A 22,600-nucleotide genomic window follows, 5' to 3' on the forward strand; every position below is an offset into this window, starting at 1 on the left:
CATTTCTCTCTCCTTTCTTTCTCTCACTCCACTCTCTCCTTGCTCTCTCTCAAGTCATCTCTTTTTAAGCTAAAAAAATGAAAACTGCCAAATAACTTCAATTGCTTATGTCCACATTTCTCTCTCACCCTTGTCTCTCTCCACTCTCTCCTTTCTTTCTCTCACTCCACTCTCTCCTTTCTTTCTCTCTCTCCACTCTCTCCTTGCTCTCTCTCAAGTCATCTCTTTTTAAGCTAAAAAAATGAAAACTGCCAAATAACTGCTACTTCACTTTAAAGGTTCTTATTTAGACTTGTAACTTCAAGAATGAGTTGTACCTTTAAAGTAGCTTTTTAAGCCAAAAGGAAAACTGGACTAAACACTACTTACGTGCATGTTTGTAAGAGTGTTTCTTAGGGAAATAAATGTTATTTTTCAAAAAGCTCTCACTAAACTAGACAAAATAAGCAACTATTTTTTCAAAATATGCAAAATCAAACACAAATTAAAACAAAGTGCAAATGAAATATATAGTTATATACCAAAATGTAGCTTCAGTTTATACCTTGATAAATCAAACCTTTCTCATGAAGTCTAACAAATGCCTCAACTACAGCTTCTGCGTAAATTATAAGGCAAGGTATCAGTATACATTACAGCACGGGTAAACAAATGCTAACAATACAACAATGTTGGATTTACATTGATGAGAAAAATTCAGGGAAATTTAACAGACATTGGATGATAATAATAGTAATAATAATAATAATAATAATAATAATAATAATCACAATGACAATGACAATAACAATAATAATAATAATGACAATGACAATGACAATAATAATAATAATAATAATAATAGATCTAAATGAAAACAGTTATAAAAATTCAAAACAGCACCAATTATCTTTATTTGTATCACCATAATTTTTCCAATAAGTGCCCATATACTTTCTGGGTTAGCGAGAGTTCTAATTAGTAGAAAACTGTCTTACGACTTAGCTGTTCATCAAGTGTAAAGTGCTCTCTAGACCAATCACATGAAGCACCGAGTCTCTTGATCTGATTTGCGATAGTTCCACCATATCTGAATGAAGTAAACAAATAGTATGAGAAGGATGGAGGAAGAAGATAACAATATATCAATGAAGAAATGCCTTCACAGTTTACAGGTAGTAATTTAATCATTGGCAACATCTAGTTCTGCATAACACAAAACATCTAGTTCTGCAAAACACTCATTATTCATCCATTTGCTTTAATTTTGACAAATTTTGATGACCCACGCAATCATGAAGAAGCTTTGGAGATGTAACACCAGCAACACAGGACATAGAAGTTGATTCTTGATAGAATTTGAGAGAAAATGTAAGTAGATTTTATCATTGATCTGAAAGAATAAGCCACATTACAATGAACTGTGTCAACTCTAAAGCAGTTTGTTCAGAACCTTTTCCCGAACAAAAAACAGGGTCTAAGTCCATGTGTTTGGTGCGAGCATGAAGGACTGGGTTAGGAGCAAGTGACACAGTGCTAGTGTTGTCACAATGGATGACTGGCAGCTTGTGTGGAACTGCAAGTTCAGTCAAAAGAGACTGAAGCCAAGACACCTCAGCAGTGACTAGGGCCAAGCTTCTATACTCTGACTCTGTGCTAGAGCGGGCCACAGCTGTCTGCTTCTTGGACCACCAGGAGATGAGGTTAGGCCCAAAGTAAAAACACAGGCACCGGATGTGGACCTTCTGTCATCAGGGTCAGAGGCCCAATCTGCCTCACAGAAGGCATTGATGGAGAAGGGGGCAGAAGCAGGTTTCAGATGAAGCCCCATGCGAGAGTACCTTTGAGGTACCTTAGGATCCTTTTGACTACTACCCAATGATATTCAAGAGGCTCCTTCATGAATTGACAGACCTTGTTGACAGAGAAGCTGATCTCTGGTCTAGTTATAGTAGCATATTGAAGTGCTCCAACAACTGACCTGTACATCTATGGATCAGGGAGGGGGTCAGAACCACTCTTAGTGAGTTTGCAGCCAGTTACCATAGGTGAAGAAATAGGTTTAGTCTCTGACATGCTGGTTCTGGCCAGTAAATCTTTAATATATTTGCTTTGAGTGAGAGCAATAGAGCCATCAGATTGGTGTTTCACTTCAATCCCTAAGAAATAATCCAAAGAGCCAAGGTCTTTGAGTGAAAACACACTAATTAGCTTAGAGATAAGTTGCTGCAACAGTGGAGTATTATTCCCAGTGATTATGATATCATCTACATATACTCTTAGAATGTAGGTTTAAGCCAAACTCAACCCCAAAAGCTAGCTCATTGGGTGAGGGTTATCCCTCACTTATACATTCTATCTTGGCCTTATCTCTAACCAATGTGGGACTTGGGTTTTCCCCAATACATCCCCTCACGCCCAACACGTTTGTGCTTCGAGCATGGATAATATGGTGGGTGACTCCCTTTTAATAGATCTAAGATAAGTTCTAATATCATCTTAGAATGTGGGTTCAAGTCTAACTCAACCCTAAAAGTTAGCTTAAAGGATGAGGGTTGCCCCCCACTTATATATTCTATATTGGCCTTATCTCTAGTCGATTTGGGACTTGGATGTTTCCCAATATATACTAGCATGTAGATAGTAGATGATCCCTTGGAGTACACAAAGTGGGATCACACTTGCTGGATATGAACTCAAACTTCAGTAGGAGTCTCTTTGAGTCTATCAAATCAAGCCCTTGGAGCTTGTTTGAGGCCATAGATAGCCTAATGAAGCTTGCACACCATTGATTTGGTAGAAGATTCAAACCCCCTAGAGGTTGCTTCACATACCCCTCCTCTTCAAGAATGCCATTGAGAAAGGCATTTTCACATCCAGTTGTTGAAGTGGCCAGCCATATGTGACAGCTAGGGAGAAAAGAAGTCTTACTGTTATGGGCTTCATAACAGGTGAGGAAGTCTCCGTATAATCGGTTCCATACTGCTGATGAAACCCCTTGGCCACTAATCTGGCTTTGTACTTGTTGACTGAGCCATCTGGGTTTTCTTTAACTCTGAAAATCCACTTTCAGCCAATAGGAACTTTGTTAGGAGGCAAAGGAACAAGGGACCAAGTGCCATTGTTAATCAAAGCATCATATTCTGCTTGCATGGCAGCTAGCCATGTAGGATCAGCCAAGGCTTGCTTGGTAGACTTAGGTTCCATGTGAGCAAGAAGAAGAGTAGGGTGAATTCTGTGCTGCCCAATACCAGACTTGATCTTGTTTGCATTGGATGAGTGTTTTGAGGAATGGATGGAATAAGAGGTGCCTGTGGTAAGACAGAACTTTGTGAAGATGAATTAGTAGGTGTAGGAGGTGCTGGTTGAGAGTCATGTTGAGGGTCAATAGGTAAAGGAGGAGATTGACTGGAGTGTGAGGTGTTGGCTGGAGAGTCAACAGGTGAAGGAGTAGGTGATTGGGGTTGAGGGACAGAAACAAGAGGAATAGTAGTATTAGGTACATGAGACTCTAAAGAGGGGTGAGAAGTAGGAGAAGAAAAAAAAAGATCAGGATATGGAAATTTAGACTCATTAAACACGACATCCTTAGAAATGTAAATTCTTCCATCTGCTGAAAGGCACTTGTATCCTTTGTGAGCAGGTGAATATCCCCAGAAAACCACACTCTTGAGACCGAAAATGAAGTTTATTTTTGTTATAAAGTCTTAGGAGTGAAAGCAAGCACAACCAAAAACCTTAAGAAAGTGAATCTGGTTGCTGTTTGTACAATTTTACAAAAGGGATTTCAAACTTGAGGGAAGAAGTAGGGAGTCTATTGATGAGGTATACACTGGTTAGAAAGGCATGGTCCCAATAAGTAAGAGGAAGAATAGCTTGAGCCAAGAGAGTGAGGCCATGCACAACTATGTGTCTATGTTTTCTCTCGACCACACCTTTTTGGTGATGAGTATGAGGACAAATGACTCTATGCATGATGCCTTCTTGCTGTAAAAAGGAGGTAAAAGGTCTGAACTCCCCCCCCCCCCCCCCCAAGTCTGTTTGAACTGCTTTAATGGCAAGATTAAATTGCTTTTCAGTCAAAGCTTTAAACTGTTTGAAGACAGTAAGTGTATCCGATTTAGCCCTAAGTAGAAAATTCCAGGTATACCTAGTATATGAACAAAGGTAACAGTTTTTTTTTGCTCGGCAAAAATACTTATGTTATAAACTTGAATAGTACCAGTAGTACTATGAATACATATGAGTAGGTATGCATCCAGCAGGATTGCAGCTTATAAGCTGTAGCAAGCTGGAGACATAGTAAAATTTTTTTACATGATCCAACAACACACCAATTCCCTCCTAGTTTCTAAACCCGTCCTTGAGGTTGGATGACCATTGATTAAAATGCATTACAAAATCCTTCTACATTGTTTTGATCCATGACCAGATTAGGAGAACCGCATCATCCATCAGTTTGCCTCCATCAAAAGTAGCATTTTGGAAGACTATCTTATTTCTGTGTTGCCAGATTGTGAATGCTAAGGCAATCCACCTGCACTTCCATCTTGTAGACTTTTTCGTTCCAGCAACACTATGTCCATGCTGCAGGTAGTGATCCCTTGGGCTTTGTGGCATTGCTGTTGATAAGTTAACCCAGGACATTGTCTCCCACCATAGAGGGAGGATATTGCTGCAGGTGAAGAATAGATGAGCAGCCTCCTCCTCTCTATTTCTGAAGAAAGGGCACAACATGTCCTCTACCGTCACCTGTCTCCTAGTAAGATTATTCTTTGTCGGCAGTCTGTCTCGGATGAGTCTCCAAGCAAACACTGCAGCTTAGGCTGGAATTTTGAGTTTCCATAGATCCTCAAAATCAGAATTCTGAATTGCCCCCATAGTTTCTCCTCGAATCAAGTTATACCCTGATTTTGTTGAGTAATCCCCAGAGGGGTCAGATTTCCAAATCCAGGTATCTTCCTTATGAGAATCCACTTGCTGCTGTGAAATCTCTCCTAAAAAAGTGTCTGCCATTGCTACCTCAGCATCAAAGAGAGGCCTCCTCCAAATGAGCTTCCATTCCCACCCATTATTCATGATACTACCCATCTGCATGATCAATTGCTTTTGTTGGCATGAAATCTGATACATCCTAGGGTATTTCTCCATAAGTGGCAAGTCATCAACTGTCCATGGATTTTCCCAAAACCTAAACTTCTGACTGCCGCCCACCTTCCATGACGTTTCCTTTTTGAGACCTCTGGTATGCTGCTGGTTGTGGATTGATAGTAGGTCCTTCCACCAAGTTGAGTCATGAGTGCCCGATCTTCCTTCCTCTAATGACCTCCACCCACCATATTTCGAGTAGATCATTGTGGCCCATGGTTCCTTTTGCTTGTGGAACAGATCCCACCTCCACTTCCCCAGCAGAGCTGCGTTAAAAGTCCTAAGGTCTTTGATGCCTAGCCCACCTTTGTCTTTTGGTAAGCATACTGTCTTCCAGTCTACCCATGCAATCTTCTTATGCTCTTGTCCTCCACCCCATAGGAATCTGCGTTGAATAGCTTCCAATTTGACTATTATTTTTGAAGGAACCTTGAAAAAAGAAAAAATAAATAGGAATTGCAGTTAGGCCTGAGTTAATCAGAGTCACTCTCCCCTTAAAGGATATATGTCTGTGTTTCCATGAAGCTAGTTTTCTCTCACACTTTCTGATAATGGGATCCCAAAATTCACTATGTCTTGGGTTATCCCCAATGGAGATACCCAGATACAAGAATGGCAAGGACAAAATTCTGCAGTTAAGATAATCAGCCGCCTCCTTCAGCCATTGATCAGGTTTGCCTATTACCCCAAAGCTGCTCTTCGCAAAGTTTATCTTTAAACCAGACGCAAGTTCGAAGCTTCTCAACATGGACTTTATAGTCCTCACATTTTGCATTGTGGCTTCACCAAAGAAAATGATGTCATCTGCATATTGTAATATGTTGACTGGAATCCTGTTTTTTCCCACAAGGAGGCTGTTGTAGATACTTTTGTCCAGTGCTTCTCTCATTAGGCCGGTTAAGCCTTCCGCGACTATATTGAAGAGTAAGGACGCTAATGGGTCACCTTGTCTAAGGCCTCTATGAGGATTAAATTCATTTGTGGGGCTACCGTTAACCAAAACAGACACAGAGGCTGAATTCAGACAGCCCTCTATCCATCTAATCCACTTAGGGCAGAAACCTAGTCTGTACATCATATATGATAGGAAGTTCCATGAGACCGAGTCATAGGCTCTTTCGTAGTCCACTTTAAACACTAGGCATGGTTTATTATGCCTTTTTGCTTCCTCCACCGCCTCATTAGCTATCAAAACGCTGTGCAACAGCTGTCTTCCAGCAGTAAAAGCTGACTGCCTCTCATTAATTATATGTGGCAGCACCTTTTTCAGCTTGCTTGCTAGGAGCTTAGTCACAATCTTATAAACACATCCTATTAAAGAAATAGGTCTATATTCATTAAGATGATGTGGATCCTTCACCTTTGGGATCAGGGCAATGAAAGATGCATTGGTGCCCCTCGGGAATATCCCATTGGCATGAAATGCAGTAATGAACCGTCTGATTTCGGGCTTTAGCAACTCCCAAAACTGTTTAATAAATTTGAAGTTTAAACCATTCGGTCCCGGACTTTTTTCGCTTCCACAATCCAAACAGCCACTCTAATTTCTGCCTCGGTGAAAGCTCCCACCAGCATGTCATTCTGCTGCTGTCCAATCCTAGAAAATCTGGTCCCATTTAGGACTGTTCTGTGCTGTTCAGGTTCCATAAATCTGTTCTCAAAAAATCTGTAGATTTCCTCTTTTACCTTTCTGGGATCATCTACCCATTAGCCATTAGCCAATACGCCTTTAACTGCATTATTTGTACATCTGGAATTCATTATCAAGTGAAAGTAGCGAGAATTACAATCCCCTTCTTTGAGCCATTTCACTCTTGCCTTCTGCCTCATCAAGGACTCGTGTGAGTGTGCTGCTGTCCAAAGTTCCTCCTGTAGTTTCTTGCGAGTTATTAGCTCTTGAGAGCTTAACTGTCTAGTAGAACTTGCATCTTCCAAGCTGTTTAACTCTGCCTCAATCTTTTGTACCTTCTTGAGTGTATCTCCATAGTGCACATTGTTCCACAGCTTCAATGACTCCTTGAGGTTTTTAATTTTTTCTTTGAGTACATAACCTCCCCACCCCCTTGGTTGAGCATTTCTCCAGCACTCTCTGACTGTCTGATCAAAGGATTTATCCTTCAACCAACAATCGAACACCCTAAATGGTTTTGGCCCCCAATCAGTGTTGGTGGTTCTAAGGAGAATGGGACAATGATAAAAAAAATTCATGTCCAAGATGGAGGTAGTGTAGTCTGGCCATTTAAGAAGCCACTCATGGGATACAAGGAATCTATCTAGTTTACTCTTCGAAGCCCCATTTGGTTTGAACCAAGTGAGTTTCCTCCCCACGCTCAGGATTTCAACAAGCTCCATGTCAGATACCCATTCATTAAACTCATTAATACTAGCTGCTTCCACTCCCCTATGAAACACACCTTCTCTTTCAGAAGGGTGTCTAATGTTATGGAAGTCTCCCAGTAAGCACCACATTTCTTCATGGCCCTGTTGTCTTAGTTGCAAAAGTGATACCCATAGATCACATTTATTTTGTCTATCACAGGGGGAATATACGTTGACTATGGATACCCTCTGATTTTCGTGTGTCCAGATCCCATCCAATAGAATGTAACCTCTACCCTGTACTCTTCTTTCCACTTTGAAGGCTTGATCATTCCACATGCACAATAAGCCACCCGCTGTATTTACTGCTGGCTGGAATTCCCAAGCAACATCCGTGTCTCCCCGCAGAGCTTGACACATAGGTTTGTCGATTTGCTCCTTCTTGGTTTCTTGAATGCACAAAATGTCTACTTTGTGTTTTGTAACGAGCCTCCTAACTGCAGCCCATTTGACCCCTCTCCCAAGCCCTCTAACATTGTAAGAGACAATGTTCATGATGCAGGTTTGTTGTCACCCAATTCCTCAGCCTCTTTCTTGTCTCTGGTCTCCATGTCCTTAATTTTATGGATGATTGTTGTCTGCTCTGACTCTATAGACACCCCCATGATTTTTGCAAGTTCCCATTGGGTTAATGCCTCCTCGATCTGCCCTTCATCAGGTCCAATGGATTTTACATGCATCTGTGAGTTGGTTTCTTTTGATCGTTTTGGTATGGCTCTTCCCCTGGATTCTGTGTGAGAGTTGTATCCCGTAAGGATTGACTCTATGGCCTTTCCCCTGTTAAGATCCTTTTGGGCCACCTGCTGTTTACACCCCTTTCTTCTGGCAAACACTTTCAACTCCATTTTGCCCTCAACTGTTTGGTATGTTGGGCCAACATTGTTTTGGTGTAATCTGTTTGTAGTGGTGCATTCAGGAAAGCCCGCCCCATTATTTGGCCCATCCACAGCTACTTGGGAGTCTCGGATCCCTTTTTGTGGTATAATGAGGTCACTGTCCCTAGCTTGGTGAAGTGGGCTGGATCGACAATGTTGAGGGAGGCCCACTGGTTCAAAATACACAGGTGCCTTATCATAGCTTTGATGTGGTGATTGTGAGTGGGGGAGCCCAATGGGGGTTGCATGGTCAACACTCGTTTGAAATTTGACCTCCCCAACAGCTACTTCCCTTTGTTTATCTTCTAAGGGTACGTCTATTCCTGTCAGTGATTCACCTTCCCCCTGGTCATTCCCTGTTTGTGTATCACCTACGCGTATTTCTCCATTTTTGGTCACTGCCTCTGCTCCTTTTCCTATACCTTTCTACTTCGTATCCTTTTTGGTCGAAGTACGCTCACCATTTTCGAAATTGGGGGGTATTAACCAGCTTCCCTGGGTAATATCCGTTGTGTGTTAGAATGGAGGTCCATAGGATAATGGGGGCCCGGGATTGTTGGCAGCGACCGCAACCGTATCTCCGTCAGGGGTGAATGGCTTCCCCCAACGCGAGATCAGCTGCACCTGAACTGCGATCGGAGGACCGCCGTCAAGATCGTCGAAGTGATTAACGTCCGATGGATTGGCCGATCTTCCAATGAGAGTTCCGGTGCCTGTGAGGGGATCTCCATTGTTGTCGACAGCGAACACCAGATCAGCATCTGGATTGTTTGGTTGACGCCGGAGCTCGTACAGAGGCGAGTGCAAGGCTATCAGTGACTCTCCATCAATACCATCAGAATCTAGCTCTTCCGATGAGTCTGACGGTCTTCGACCCAAGAAATTGCGCCTCCCATCATCGCTCGCCCCCTCCTCGACAATGTTCACTTGGTGAAGCTCCCCGCCAATGGTAACTGCAACAGTGTGGTGGAAGAACGGTTTCCATGGTGTCCTGATGAGGATTCTAGCCCTGTCCAGCCTTCTCATGTCTTCAACATCATCATCATCCTGTCCAGCCTTCTCATGTCTTCAACATCATCGTCGACCTCTACAAGGTCTCCAATGCCCACCACGATTTTGCGAATGTTCCCCATGTCCCATACCTCGATAGGAATACCCCAACACTGGGCACAAACAAGTCTGTGTCCCGGTCTCATCGTCGGATTCCACCTCTCTAGCGAGTGGAACGGAGATGTTCCGTGTTGATACTCTTCGGCAATGATTTCCTCCGCTTTATTGCCCGCCATCCCAAGGAGGAGCACCATGTCATCACCGAGATATTTCAGCACGACGTTCACGCCTAACTCCCAACGTATGTCATCCTCTATCCTTTCAAAAGCCCGCAATTTCTTAAGCCTACCACCCATGCGTCTGTGAATCATTTATTTTCCCCTGCTGCCACTTGAAGGTGGAGTGACGAGTGGGATTCAACGTATCTCAGTTGTGGAGGTTTGGGGTGCTTCATCTGACCGTGATCCCTTTGGGTAGCGGAGACCACCTTGGCATATGTCTTTTGCTGTTCTGCATTGCTCTATGTCGCGCAGCAGTCATTTCCTTGCTATGCCCTTCCTTCAAGATTCCGGGTTTGGAGGTACGCTCCTCGACCCTCACCTTCCCTCTCCCGTATTTTGGGACATTAACATACATCTTGAGTCCGTCTAATATGATGTTATCAAGCTGTTTTTCTAATCTGAGTTCGTCGGATACCCCTTTAAACCTCACAAAACCATATCGTCTTCCACCTTTGTTCCTGTCTTTGGGGATGAAAATCTCCCTCACGTCCCCCCATTTCTTGAACTGAGCCCAGAGATCCTTTTTTGTTATGTGTTCATGGAAGCGTGTGAAGTAAAACGTTGTGATGGCATCCTTATCCCTCCAGTTAACATGGTGATATCTTTGAGATTGTCCAAGCTTATTGTTGTCATAATTCGTTTTGGGATCCACTCTCGGTCTCTCCCCTTCCCTCTGTTTTCCTCTCCCTCTGACCACTATGGTCCACTCACTCTCATTCTCTCTCTCACTCTCTCATCCCTTGTGTCTGCTCTTACAAAACTTAAGGTAACATAATAGTTATACACAGTAGGAAAAAAAACGGGAGCTGGTCCCAAAGATCACTAAAAATGAACTCAAGAGGGTGATTATAAGTAGTGATAGAAGGAGTGTAATCTGTGGGCTTTTCCAAGACAACATGAACAACAGAAATCAAGCTCACTTTTATTGATAAAAGGTATCTTACAAAGTTGCATTACAAGTTTTTGAACAGCAGCACTAGGATGCCCAAACCTAGAGTGCCAAGTGTTTGCTGTAATAGAGTGTACAGATGCAGAGTTTACAATAGCATGTGGTAAAATAGAACTAGTTCTAAGAGAGTTTGTCTTGACTTTGGAAGAAGGACTTGACAGCAAGCTGGGAAACGTGTATAAACCATCAGAACTGAGACGTCCTTTGAGAAGTATCTCATTGGATCCCTGAGATTTCACCAAACAGACATTTGGATGGAATTCAAAAAAAGACTGAAATGTCTTTAGCAAATTGACTGACACTTGACAGATTTTTAGAAATAGCAAGGACATGCAGTAATTGGTGAAGATTAAGGCTAATATTAGAATTAAAAGGAGATAAGAAAGAAGAACCAATAGGCTTAATAGGCAAAGCTTATCCATGGCCTATAATGACTTGATCAGACCCCTCAAAAGGAGCACATTGCTGTATGTTCTGCACATTAGAAGTCACATGGTGTGAAGCCCCAGAATCAGGATACCAGTTACTAGAAGGACTAGTGCTGGTTCCAGCAAGCATTGCTTGGGGAGTGGAGGATGTAGGAGCTGGCTGTGGTAGTGATGAAGCATAATTGGCAATCATAGGAGCTTGAGAAGTGTTGCCCGAGTAAGTTTGGTGCTGCAACTGTTGTGGAGCAGGTAAATTGTTGAGCATAGGAGGAGCAACAACACCATACTGCATAGGACACACCATATTGCATAGGCACAGCACCATACTGCATAGGGGATGGTGCATATTGTTGTTGTGTAGGAAACATAGGTTGTGTCATTGGTGTGAACATAAGATAGGTTAAGCACCATAGAATGAGGAGGAAGGCATGTGCCAGCAATTAGCAGCATCATATCCAAATTTGAAGCAGATAGAGCATTGAATTGAATTGAGCTACGACCACCACGGTCACCATAGCAACCACCACGACCACCACTGAAGTTGGACTGCTGATTTTGGTTCTGACCAGTTTGGGGATAATTCAAAAACTGATTCTGATTAGGGATTTGATTCTGATTAGAGGTCTGTTGCACAAAATTAGCTTGCACTGTGTCCAAATTAGAGATCAGAGGAGCAGATTAAGTGGCCGCAACATTAATGGAAGCAACATTCTTCTTGCGAAACTTTTCAATTTGAGATTCATGTGCAAGTACGGTTTCAATTTCATCAATAGAAGGAAGGTCAAGTTTATTAGTGATAAACACAATAGAAGAGTCATAATTTTCGGGTAAGCCTTCAATGATAATATCAATATGCTCTTCCACAGAAATCGGATCTCCTATAGCAATCAGAGAGTCTACGATATTTTGTATTGCAGAGAGAAAATCGGAAACAGATTGAACTTCAAGAGAGATTAGTCGAAGATTAGTACAAAGCTGCCTCGCCTTCGCATTCATATGAGCATGAAAATAATTGTGGATTTTATCCCATAGCAACCACAAACCATGAATTTGCAAAGCATCAGAGTAGAAATAGTATATTGAAGCAATGAGAGCAACAATTGATCATGTTGCTCCCAGGCGCAATAGGCCTCAATGACGCGACCAACATCTCGATCAGCGAGTGCCGCAAAACGCTCCAGAATTTGTAGTTCCTGAATGAGGTGATGAAGGCGATCACACCATGAATCACAGGTTGGACCTGCGATTTCCATAAAAGGTACTTTACTGCATCAAGCTTCTCTATAATGGAATATATGAAGTTTGTATTCATCGGGGAAGACTGAATCGGCAGTGCATCTCCACCGTTTGGCGAAGGTAAACCACCACCACCACCACCAGCGGTAATCATCACAGCAGAGATAGGTGGTGGAGGAGGGAAAAATAAAGACCAAGGATCGAAGATCAAAGAAGAAGAATGAAAAACGTGTTGGGGATCACAACCTAGCTAGCTTGTTGTTGTCAACTATAACTAAGTAAAAATCATTACACTTTAATTAGTGGAAGTAAGAATACTCTAATAATTCTAGATAATAGAGACCTTGAGATTCATGTCATATGGGCCAATTATTCACCTGTACCACATTCCTATATGACAAAAGAATTAGAATCAAGTCACTGAACAATTTAGAGAATGAGTTAATTGGCTAAGAGAAATTAAATAAAAGGACAACTAGGGATAAAAAAGATAGATTTCAAGTTCAATGAAGAAGAGAGTGGAACGTGACTAATTCCTTAGCAGTAACCTTAGATCCATTTGCTACGCTAATGACTTGAGGAATATTAGGAGACTTGGAGTAAAATGAAGAACCATTACCAAATATGTGATAAGAAGCATCTAAATCAATTATCCATGGATATTGAATATTAGTTGATTAAGAGAAAGAGACACAAGCTAGTAGATTGAGAGACACAAATTGTTGAAGCACTAGTGGCAAGAGATGATTGAATTCGGTCAATGGCCTTTAATCAATTATTTGAGTTCACTCTAATACCAAGTTGAATATTAGAATATTTGATGAAATTGTTTGAGTAATGAAGCACTCAAAATCTCTTTTTTATAATAATTCAGATTGATGTACATTAAATGGCAGTAAATAGAAAATGTAACTCCCTTAGATAATGATAAGCCACTATACATGAATTTGCCTTTATAGCTTTCCTAAACAGCTGAAAATCCCCCCTCGGGCAGTGATCTTTTGTTGGAGACTTCTTAAAAATAGACTCCCCACCAAGGACAATCTTTTAAGAAGAAATGCCATTACTCAGGAAGCTACCTGTCCTTTGTGTGGATGTGTGCAGGAGGATGTGGGCCATCTGTTCTTCAACTGTAATCTGACAAATGGCCTGTGGTGGGAATCTATGAGCTGGATCCGGGTAGTAGGTCCCCTTCCAATTAACCCTGTTAACCATTTTTCTCAATTCTGTGATGGTTTTGGGGCAAGTGTGAACCATAGTACAAGATGTGGGTGGTGGATTGCCTTAACTACCTCTATATGGCAGCATAGGAATCATTTGATTTTCCAAGGAAAACCTTTTGACCCCTATAAAGTCATGGACCATGCTATTTTTTTAGCTTGGTCATGGTTAAAGGCTAATGATAAAGACTTTAGTACTAGTTTCAACCATTGGTCTTCTAATATAACAAATTCCGTTGCCTAGTTTGGGTTGGGCTTGTATGTTTTTGCTGCTTAGGTTGGATGGTTATTTTGGAGGGTAGCACCTTGGTGCCTTGTAACTTTTATCTCTGGTACCACTGGTACTGGTTTATATATTAATAATATATATATTTTCTGCCTTCCAAAAAAAAAAATGATTCATTTTGTTATATTTATTCTTTTAACGTTACCTAGTTACCTTTTTTTTTTTGCACTGCAAAAATCTGAGTATTAATAATACTTCAGTACTAGATGTACTGAAAATGATAGGTAATTACAAAGGCAGATTCTGCCAAACCCAACTACAAAAAGTATATCACATAAGCTGAAGACCCAAACCTCAAACACCCCTAAGACATTTCTTCCTTCAGTCTAGTAGACCATTGGTTAAAGTGAATATGGAAGTTTTTCTCCATGCCATTTAACCAAGACCAAGTGTGAAATAAAGCTTCGTCCATGACTTTTTCGGAGCAAAAATTCTGGTTGTTGAACACCAAGGAATTTCTATGCTTCCAAATAGTCATGGATAGAGCTACCCATAGGACTTGCCATCTTTTATCCACTGAGCTTTTTCCACTCCATAGAGAGAATTGCTTAAAGTGATCTCTAGGCTCAATGGAGAATGGACCCACTCTATTGACCCAACTCAGAATCTCCCACCAAAGATACCTAGTTTTTATGCATGAATACATGACATGACCAACAGTTTCCTCTTCCTCATCCCCCAGCGGGCAATTATAAGAAGGCAGCTCCACATGTCTCCTCCTTAAGTTAACCTTGGTAGGTATTCTGTTCTTGAAAATTCTCCAAGAGAAAGCACTTGCTCTAGGTGGAATTTTGAGATTCCAGATAATCTTGGAAGCACTATCTTCAGTAACCTGAGTGTCAACATCCTTCAGGAAGTTGTATGCTGACTTTGTGGAGTAGGGTCCACCAGAATCAGGCCCCCAAAGGAGAAGGTCCCTGCTTGAAGGTTGGATTTGAAACTCAACAATGTCTGCCATGAAAGCTGCTGCCATATCAATTTCGTGATCAAAGAGATTTCTCCTCCATTGAAACTTCCACTCCCATCTGTTATCAACTAAAAGACCCATTGAATTGATGGAATGGTTCTGCTGAGTACTAACTTGGTACAAGCTTGGGTATTTATCTTGTAGGCTTAAATCACCCTCCCTCCACTTATCTTTCCAAAACTTGATTCTTAACCCATCACCCACCTTCCATCTCAAATTATTAATGATGTTGTTGCTGTGATGCTGGTGGAAAACAGACCTTAAATCCTTCCACCAATGAGAGAAATGTGCACTGTCCCTACCAGAACATAGGGCATTCCACCCTCCATATTTGGATAACAAGACTCTAGCCCAGAGCTGATTTTGGTTGTTTGCCAATTCCCATCCCCACTTACCAAGCAAGGCTTCATTAAACTTGGACAGGTCTTTAATCCCGAGCCCTCCTTTGTTCTTGGAAAGACACACAGTGTCCCAATTTACCCATGCAATCTTGGCTGCCTCAGAACCTCCTCCCCATAAAAAATTCCTCTGGATAGATACTACCTTGTGCACCACTTTTTTAGGAATTTTAAAGAAAGACAATAGGTAAATAGGAAGGGCTGTTAAGAATTGATGAGGGATATCCTGCCTCCCATAGATAGGCATCTCTGCTTCCATTTTGCTAATTTAGATTCAAACTTGCTGATAAGAGGCTGCCAAACATTCCAGCTTTTAGAGGTCGACCCCACTGGAATTCCAAGGTAAGAAAAAGGAAAATCCAACTGGCCACAGTTAAGATAATTAGCTGTTTCCCTGCACCAAGCCACAGATTTACCCAAGCACCCAAATTGACTTTTAGCATAGTTGATCTTGAGCCCTGAAGCCAGCTCAAAAATTCTGAGGATAGATTTCATGACTTTAACATTAGTTGTAGTTGCAGTTCCAAAAAACAAGGTATCATCTGCATATTGCAGTATATATTAATCTCTTCCTTTTGGCTCCCCACTTGATAACTGCTGAAGATGTTTTTAGAGACAGCTGCCCTCATCAAACCAGTAAGACCCTTAGCTACTAAGTTAAATAGGAAAGGTGCAAGGGGGTCTCCCTGCCTTAGTCCCCTCTCAGGCACAAACTCTCTAGTGGGGCTGCCATTGATTAGAATTGATATAGTTTCACTAGACAGACATCCATAGATTCATTTTCTCCATCTTTCACAAAATCCCATCCTCATCATCATATAGTTTAGAAATCCCCAAGATACCGAGTCATAAGCTTTTTCAAAATCAACTTTGAAAACCATGCAGGGGTTATTTTTGAATTTAGCTTCAGCTATGACCTCATTAGCAATCATCACACCATGGAGGATATGCCTTCCTTTGAGAAAGGCAGTTTGCCTTTCATCAATAATGTGAGGTAGAACAAGAGCCAGCCTATTAGCAAGGACTTTAGACACTATTTTATAAGCACACCCTATAAGAGAGATGGGTCTATAATCATTACCTTGATAAGGATAGAATCCCCTTAGAACCTTTTATTTTTTTTTGAACTGCAAAGATAATTTATATTGATAATTAGAAGTACCAATGGTACTACAGGTTACAGTGAGAAATTACATCTGAAGATTAGCCATACAGGCACCCATCAAAATACAACACATAAAACCCGCCCTTAGAACCTAAAATCCTTATTTCTGAACTTTTGCATATCCTTATCCCTATATGTTTGTAAGTAAGAGACATTTTATCTAATCAATCAATAATAATAAGACTCTTTCTATTTTCTTAGAAATTGGATTTGGCCATAACTCAACCTCACAAAACTAGCTCGTGAGGTGAAGGTTGTCCCCCACTTATATAAACTATTTTGGCCTTATCTCTAACCAATGTGGAACTTGGATTTTTCCCAATACACTCAATCACATTCAACACTTATTGGACTTGGTGCGTGGATAACACGGTATGTGACCAAATTACAAATCTAGGGTAGGTTCTTATGTTCCATCTTAGAAGTTGGGTGAGTCTAACTCAACCTCACAAAATCAACTTCTGAGGTGAGGGTTGCCCCCCACTTATATACACTATTTTGGTTTTATCTCTAGTCAATGTAGAACTTGGGGTTTTTCCAATACTATTCAAGCATTTCAATTCAAGTCAGTATATGTATCAGAGCTGTTCTAGGTCATTCCTTATCTTCACCATCTTGCCCCCATTTATGTTCAAACTAACTAGGAACATTGAATGTAAACCAAACTACAATATATTCAACAAAATTTCAAATATTAAAATGGTTTTGGTACATTCAGTTATGAACCTTCACTGAGGATCAAGTCATAGGCCTAGACATGGAATAATCCTTCTTGTGACCTATGGTGAAAGCAAGCTAACTTGTCCTTAAAAAAGTCTCACCAAGAGGTCCGAGAGTCCCACCGAGAGCGGTCCAAGACTAACACAAGTTTTTCTGAAAATCATTTCTCACAGATAATATTTCAATCAAGCCTACCCTTCAAAAAGACTACAAAAGATAACTAAAATTTATCCTAATTGACAAAATAAAATAAATAAACTCCTAATGAATAGGATCATAACCAACAATCATCCTAATTGATATAAAAAAGAGATTCCTAATTAATAGGATCATATATAAAAATTATCCTAATTAATAAAATAATGACCTCAAATAAGAATTCAGATATCTAAATCTTATTAAGAAAAGATAGAAACAAGATAAACTAAAATAAATCAAGATTTAAATTAAAGAGATATGATAATCCTAACTAGCGGTCTACATTGTCACTTCCAAGCTCGACTTTGAGTGTGTACTCAAGCTCACATTCAAATTTTAAAAAGAGTTTCCTTGCGGCCATCCTTGTCTAAGTTGTCATCCTCCCCAAGTACTTGAATACAAAACAACCTTTTACATTTATGTCCCACTGCATATAAGCTTAATCACAATTGTAACACAGGCCCTTAGCTCTTCTTTCAACCATTCTTTCCCTCATTAGTTTTTTGATAAATGGTGTAGAACCTACTATACTACTGATCTAGTAGGCTTATTTGTGTGGTCCCCTCCACCCTCTTTAGTTGCTGAGCTTGTCTGGGTGGAAGAAACAGCCCATTTGTAAAAGGTGGTGTCAACCCCCCTTGAAGAGACACTTTGCTTGCATTCTAACTCCCGAGCCATATTCACGGCAACACCCAAAATTCATGGTTGGTGAAACCCAATATCAATTCTTAATTCTAACAGCCCAGCAGTAAAAAGATTCATATGTTGGTGAGGTTAAAAGTTATGGCTAATAAGGATTGGAGCTAGTGTTTTTTTTTTTGGTAAGCAAAACTAATTTATAATATTATAAAGGGATTAGTACAAGTGGGACTGATATATGTACATTGTGTCCATACTATTTGAGGACCTACGGAAACCTAATTCAAGCTTTATTGCAAGAATTAACACTCCATAGGTGTGAATTAGTAAAGACATCCATCCATCAAAAAGCTATAGGACAATCCCCCCCTGATTACAAAACCCAACCCTTATGTTGCTTGCCCATGAGTGAAATGGAATATCAAATCCTTTTTCCAAATGTTTGAGCCAACTCCAGCAGAAGAAAATTGCATCCTCCATCAGCTTTTGACCATTAAACCTTTCATTTGCAAATACAATTCTGTTTCGATGAAACCAAATGCACCAAGTTAAAGCAGTGTTGATAATTCTCTACAAAACCTTGTTGCTTTTTACAAAGCTCACCCAATGGATTATTGCTCACAGGTGGTCTGAATCATATATGACAGCTTTCCTTAAAGCACCCCCAATCTTGATCTGGTTCTTCTCCTTCTACTTGATCAAACTACAACTGCACCTCTCCTATTAGATGAAACCTTCCTAATCCCACCTTGTCACCATCAGCTAGCCTTTAATTTATAAAAATCACTCACAATGTTTCAGACATCCCAATGAATCCCCAGTGTCATCATAAGTGGGGAATTCCATTTTGGAATAATGAGGAACCATGGATCCTCCATATTGTGAGTCCTTTTTGCCTCCCGAACCTTTACTGCCTCCATTGTTATCACTGCTTGTTTCCTGAGTTCTCTCCGACTGAGCCTTTAGTCACTCCTCAAATAATAATGGAAAGGTCAGCCATATGCTCTTCTAGTGCACTTTGCCTGACCACCATCAGCTCTATGAAGGCATTCAGTTTTGCTGTTAAATCCATGTCAGCCATGCTGACTCTGTACTAAGTTGTTATGAAACTTCGCATAGGATTAACTTACACGCATAGACACGAAATAATCCTTCATGCGTCCTATGGTGAAAGCAAGAAGCAAACTCATCTCCGACGGAGCCCCTCCTAGACTAACAAGTTTTTTCTGAAAATATTTTCTGGTAGATAAAATTTCAATCAAATTTGAGCTTCAAAAAGGCTACAAAGATATCCCTAACAATTATACTAATTGATAAAACAAAAATAAAGAGACTCCTAATTAATAAGATCATAGCTAACAATTATCCTAATTGATTCTAATTGATAAAATAAAGGCTTAATTGCACTTTTTGCCTCCAAAGTTTCCCAATCTCGCAAATTTTTCCCCAAAGATTTTGTTTGCAAATTTTGCCCTCAATTAACAAAGTATGGTTTGTCTTGGGGTAGAAAAATTGCTACAATTAAGACAAATCACAACTTTTTTATAAATTGAAGGGCAAAATTCACTGGATTGAGAAACTTTGGTGGCAAAAAGTGCAATTAAATCTAAAATAAAACAAAGAAATCCCTAATTAATAGGATCATATCTAAAAATATCCTAATTAATAAAGTAAGGATTTAAAATCAAGATTCCAGATCTTATTAAGATAGGAAAAGATAAAGAAACAAGATAAACTAAAATAAATCAAGAGTCAAATAAAGAGAAATGATAATCCTAATTAGTGGTCAACATCACATTCCTCTAAGACTATATTATTATGGAAGTGGAACTAGGTTATTAGGAGGAAAGTATAATTCAGATTTAGGTGAAAATGGATGGCCCAAAGATGAATTTTTTTAGACAGGTTTTATCACTTAATATTTATCCTCTTATATAATTCATACACCTAAGTCTTTATAATATTCCAGATTCTAATCTCTTGTAATAGGACATAATGAGATTTTTTCCATTCTACATCTTTTGATAGGGGCAATCCATTGGCTGTGCAAAAACAAAAAATAAGATTGAAGAAAAATAAGCAAGGACATGAAGACATACTTCTCTTTCCACTGCCAAACCCTTTTTGTGAATTCATCTCTACTCAATTCAGTCCTTTTTACCCCTTCAGAAGCTAGCATTCTTTCAACAACCAACTGGGAGAAAGAAAATAAAACTGAGTGGAAAACTAAGATCTTTAACTGAACGAAATAAGGAGAAAAAGTAAGAATCATAAAATTATATCTGACAAAATAAAACTGTATAGTAAGGAAAAAGAATGAGGGATGGAAAAACTACAAAAATAGCAAGCCATTTAAAAATCCAAAAAATTAGAGCTGTAGCGGAAAGTCATATAGGCAATGCTATCCTCCAATAAATACAGCTTGTCTTAGACCCAACCATAGTGAAAATAAATCAGTGCTAACATTACACATTTCCTTGATTTCTTTTCTTCAATAAAATAGTCTATAACAAGCATGAGAGAAGCAAAAGGAATCCAAGCTGACACATTAGAGAACTTAACAAGCTAAACTATCATAGTCATGTACATCCATTACAAGGCACATTACAATATTAGCTCAGAATAAGCAGAACAGCATTAAACTCTCCTTAATAATTGTAGTCAAAATGCAGAGCACCCTACAGACAAAGAGAGAGCGAGAGAGAGAGAGAGAGAAGAAAAATGGGTGGCAAAAATTGGCCTCACAATTGACAAACCTGAGTAGCAATTCCAGCATGATCAGTCCCTGGAAGCCAAAGTGTTGGCCTTCCTTTCATCCGATTGTACCTTATCATAATATCCTGCACGGATACATGAATATGCATGATGAGAAATACATACATATATTACCCACACATTTGTAGTATTGTACTAGTGTAAAAAGTTTACAGAGAAACCACAACTCAACATCACTTAACAAAATGCAACAAGCAGAAAAGGAAGGAATAACATCTTTTCTTATTTTTTTCACAATTTGATATTAAATTCCATGTGCACATAACCAGCAAGCAACCAACCATAAAAAATTGATGACTTCAAAAGTTGAATGAGTTGCATCAGAAATCCATTGTTATAATTACCTTAGTAAATCACAGAGAAAAAAAATGGAACCTTAGCAATAGGGAAATACCGAAATACAGAAAATGTCATAGTGTACATAAATAAATACTAATAGTAATAGTAATATACATGAACTATGAATTAAATAAAAAATAAAAATTGAAACCTCAAGTGTCACAAACATGGCATGCCCCATGTGCAGAGAACCAGTAACATTGGGTGGCGGCATTGGTATCACAAAAGGATCACTTCCCCGGTCAAAGCTCGGCCTAAAATACCCTTGAGACTCCCACCTAGCATCCAATAATCACAATCAAAACATAACTTACATTCTCACAATCATCCATGCTTCAAAGTGTGAGCCCTTAAAAGCCAAAAGAAAAAAAAAAACAGAAACCAAAATTGAAACAATTATGACTCCAAAACAGCCAGAACCAAGCTTTATATATCAATACAAAAGCATCAAGGGATCAAAATCAAATAATTTGAATGCCAATTCTTTCGCCACTGCAAAACGACAACAGCAAAAGCCGTTTTCCACTACGCAGGATTATTTTGCACTGTGTGTCAAAATCAAGGTTTTAATTATCGGTCCACGACCGTGATTTGGGCCGCAACATCAAGGTCTTTAACTGTCTGCGACTGCAATTGGGACCGTATTGACCGCATTTATCCGCCATTTGCCGCGACCGATATTTAAAACCTTGGTCAAAATAATAACACACCACTAATTTCAACATTAATTTCAAAAGCATACCAATTGTATATGCGCTCTTCCGCGGCAAAGTCGAAGGATTTGGCAACCTCAGGAGACGTAAAGACACCATTCTCTCTCTCCGACGCGGCAACTGAAAGATATCAAACAATAATGATACTCACAATTGAAAAAAGAAAAGAAAAAGAAAATTTTGTTGTTGGAAAGAGGAAGAGGAATTAGGCGAAGAGAACCTGCAAGATGACGGCGAGTGCAAGAGAGTGCAATGCGACGACGGCGGCAGCGCGTGAAGAAGAGAAGAGGATTGCGCGAAGAAGAGAAGGGACACAAGAGACGAGAAGAAGAGTAATAAGAAGCGGAGAGAGAGAGCATCGTAGACATGCTTGATGGTTTCACTTCACAGCAACAGAAGAAGAAGAAGAAGAAGAAAAAGAAGCACTGAGTAGCATTCGGCTAAGCAGCACAAGTTGCGTGCTTGTGAAAGGATGAGATGAGGAGGGAAAATGACACGCTCCCCACAGATAAATAAATTGAGAAAAATTTGTTTTTAGAGGAAATTGAGAAACATTTTATGTTTAGCTAAAGTTTATTAAGTTATATTAATTTTAACTAACCCTCCTTTAATTTGATAAGACTATTTATTTTTAAAGAAAGATAATTATAAAATAACTAGGGCAAGAGAGTCACCGAGTGTCTGGCTAAATTTTTAAATAAATAATAAATAAAAAACAAAAAAAATATAAGATGAATATATAATTATAGAATTACATATAATATAATTTGTATGATGTACTCTTGATAGTATTGAAGTTATCAGAATGTCACAAGAAGGGGGTAAATTGTCACTTTGTCAATTTTGGCTGAAACT

The 22,600-nt window shown here is 39.7% G+C and overlaps 1 protein-coding gene across 5 annotated transcripts in view; it reads right to left on the reverse strand.

Moving 5' to 3' along the window:
* Positions 1 to 22,245, reverse strand: part of LOC100818869 (valine--tRNA ligase, chloroplastic/mitochondrial 2) — a 79,040-nt gene extending 56,795 nt beyond the window's left edge. For 3 of the 5 annotated variants that reach the window (XR_005889419.1, XM_041011386.1, XM_041011387.1), the window contains exons 1-7: positions 21,966 to 22,245; positions 21,775 to 21,865; positions 21,184 to 21,310; positions 20,675 to 20,758; positions 20,018 to 20,112; positions 978 to 1,069; positions 545 to 598 (exon numbers count right to left, since the gene is read on the reverse strand). Coding sequence is in view for 4 of the 5 variants with exons in the window: in XM_041011386.1 (XP_040867320.1) it covers positions 545 to 598; positions 978 to 1,069; positions 20,018 to 20,112; positions 20,675 to 20,758; positions 21,184 to 21,310; positions 21,775 to 21,865; positions 21,966 to 22,113 (691 nt within the window). In the remaining variant the exon portion in view is untranslated. Of the gene's footprint in view, positions 1 to 544; positions 599 to 977; positions 1,070 to 20,017; positions 20,113 to 20,674; positions 20,759 to 21,183; positions 21,311 to 21,774; positions 21,866 to 21,965 lie in introns of those variants that run through there. The other 2 variants (XM_003550050.5, XM_006600971.4) reach the window with 2 other exon arrangements.
* Positions 22,246 to 22,600: the final 355 nt, after the last annotated feature.

Source organism: Glycine max, chromosome 17 (genome assembly GCF_000004515.6).
Source record: "Glycine max cultivar Williams 82 chromosome 17, Glycine_max_v4.0, whole genome shotgun sequence".
Lineage (NCBI taxonomy): Eukaryota > Viridiplantae > Streptophyta > Magnoliopsida > Fabales > Fabaceae > Glycine > Glycine max.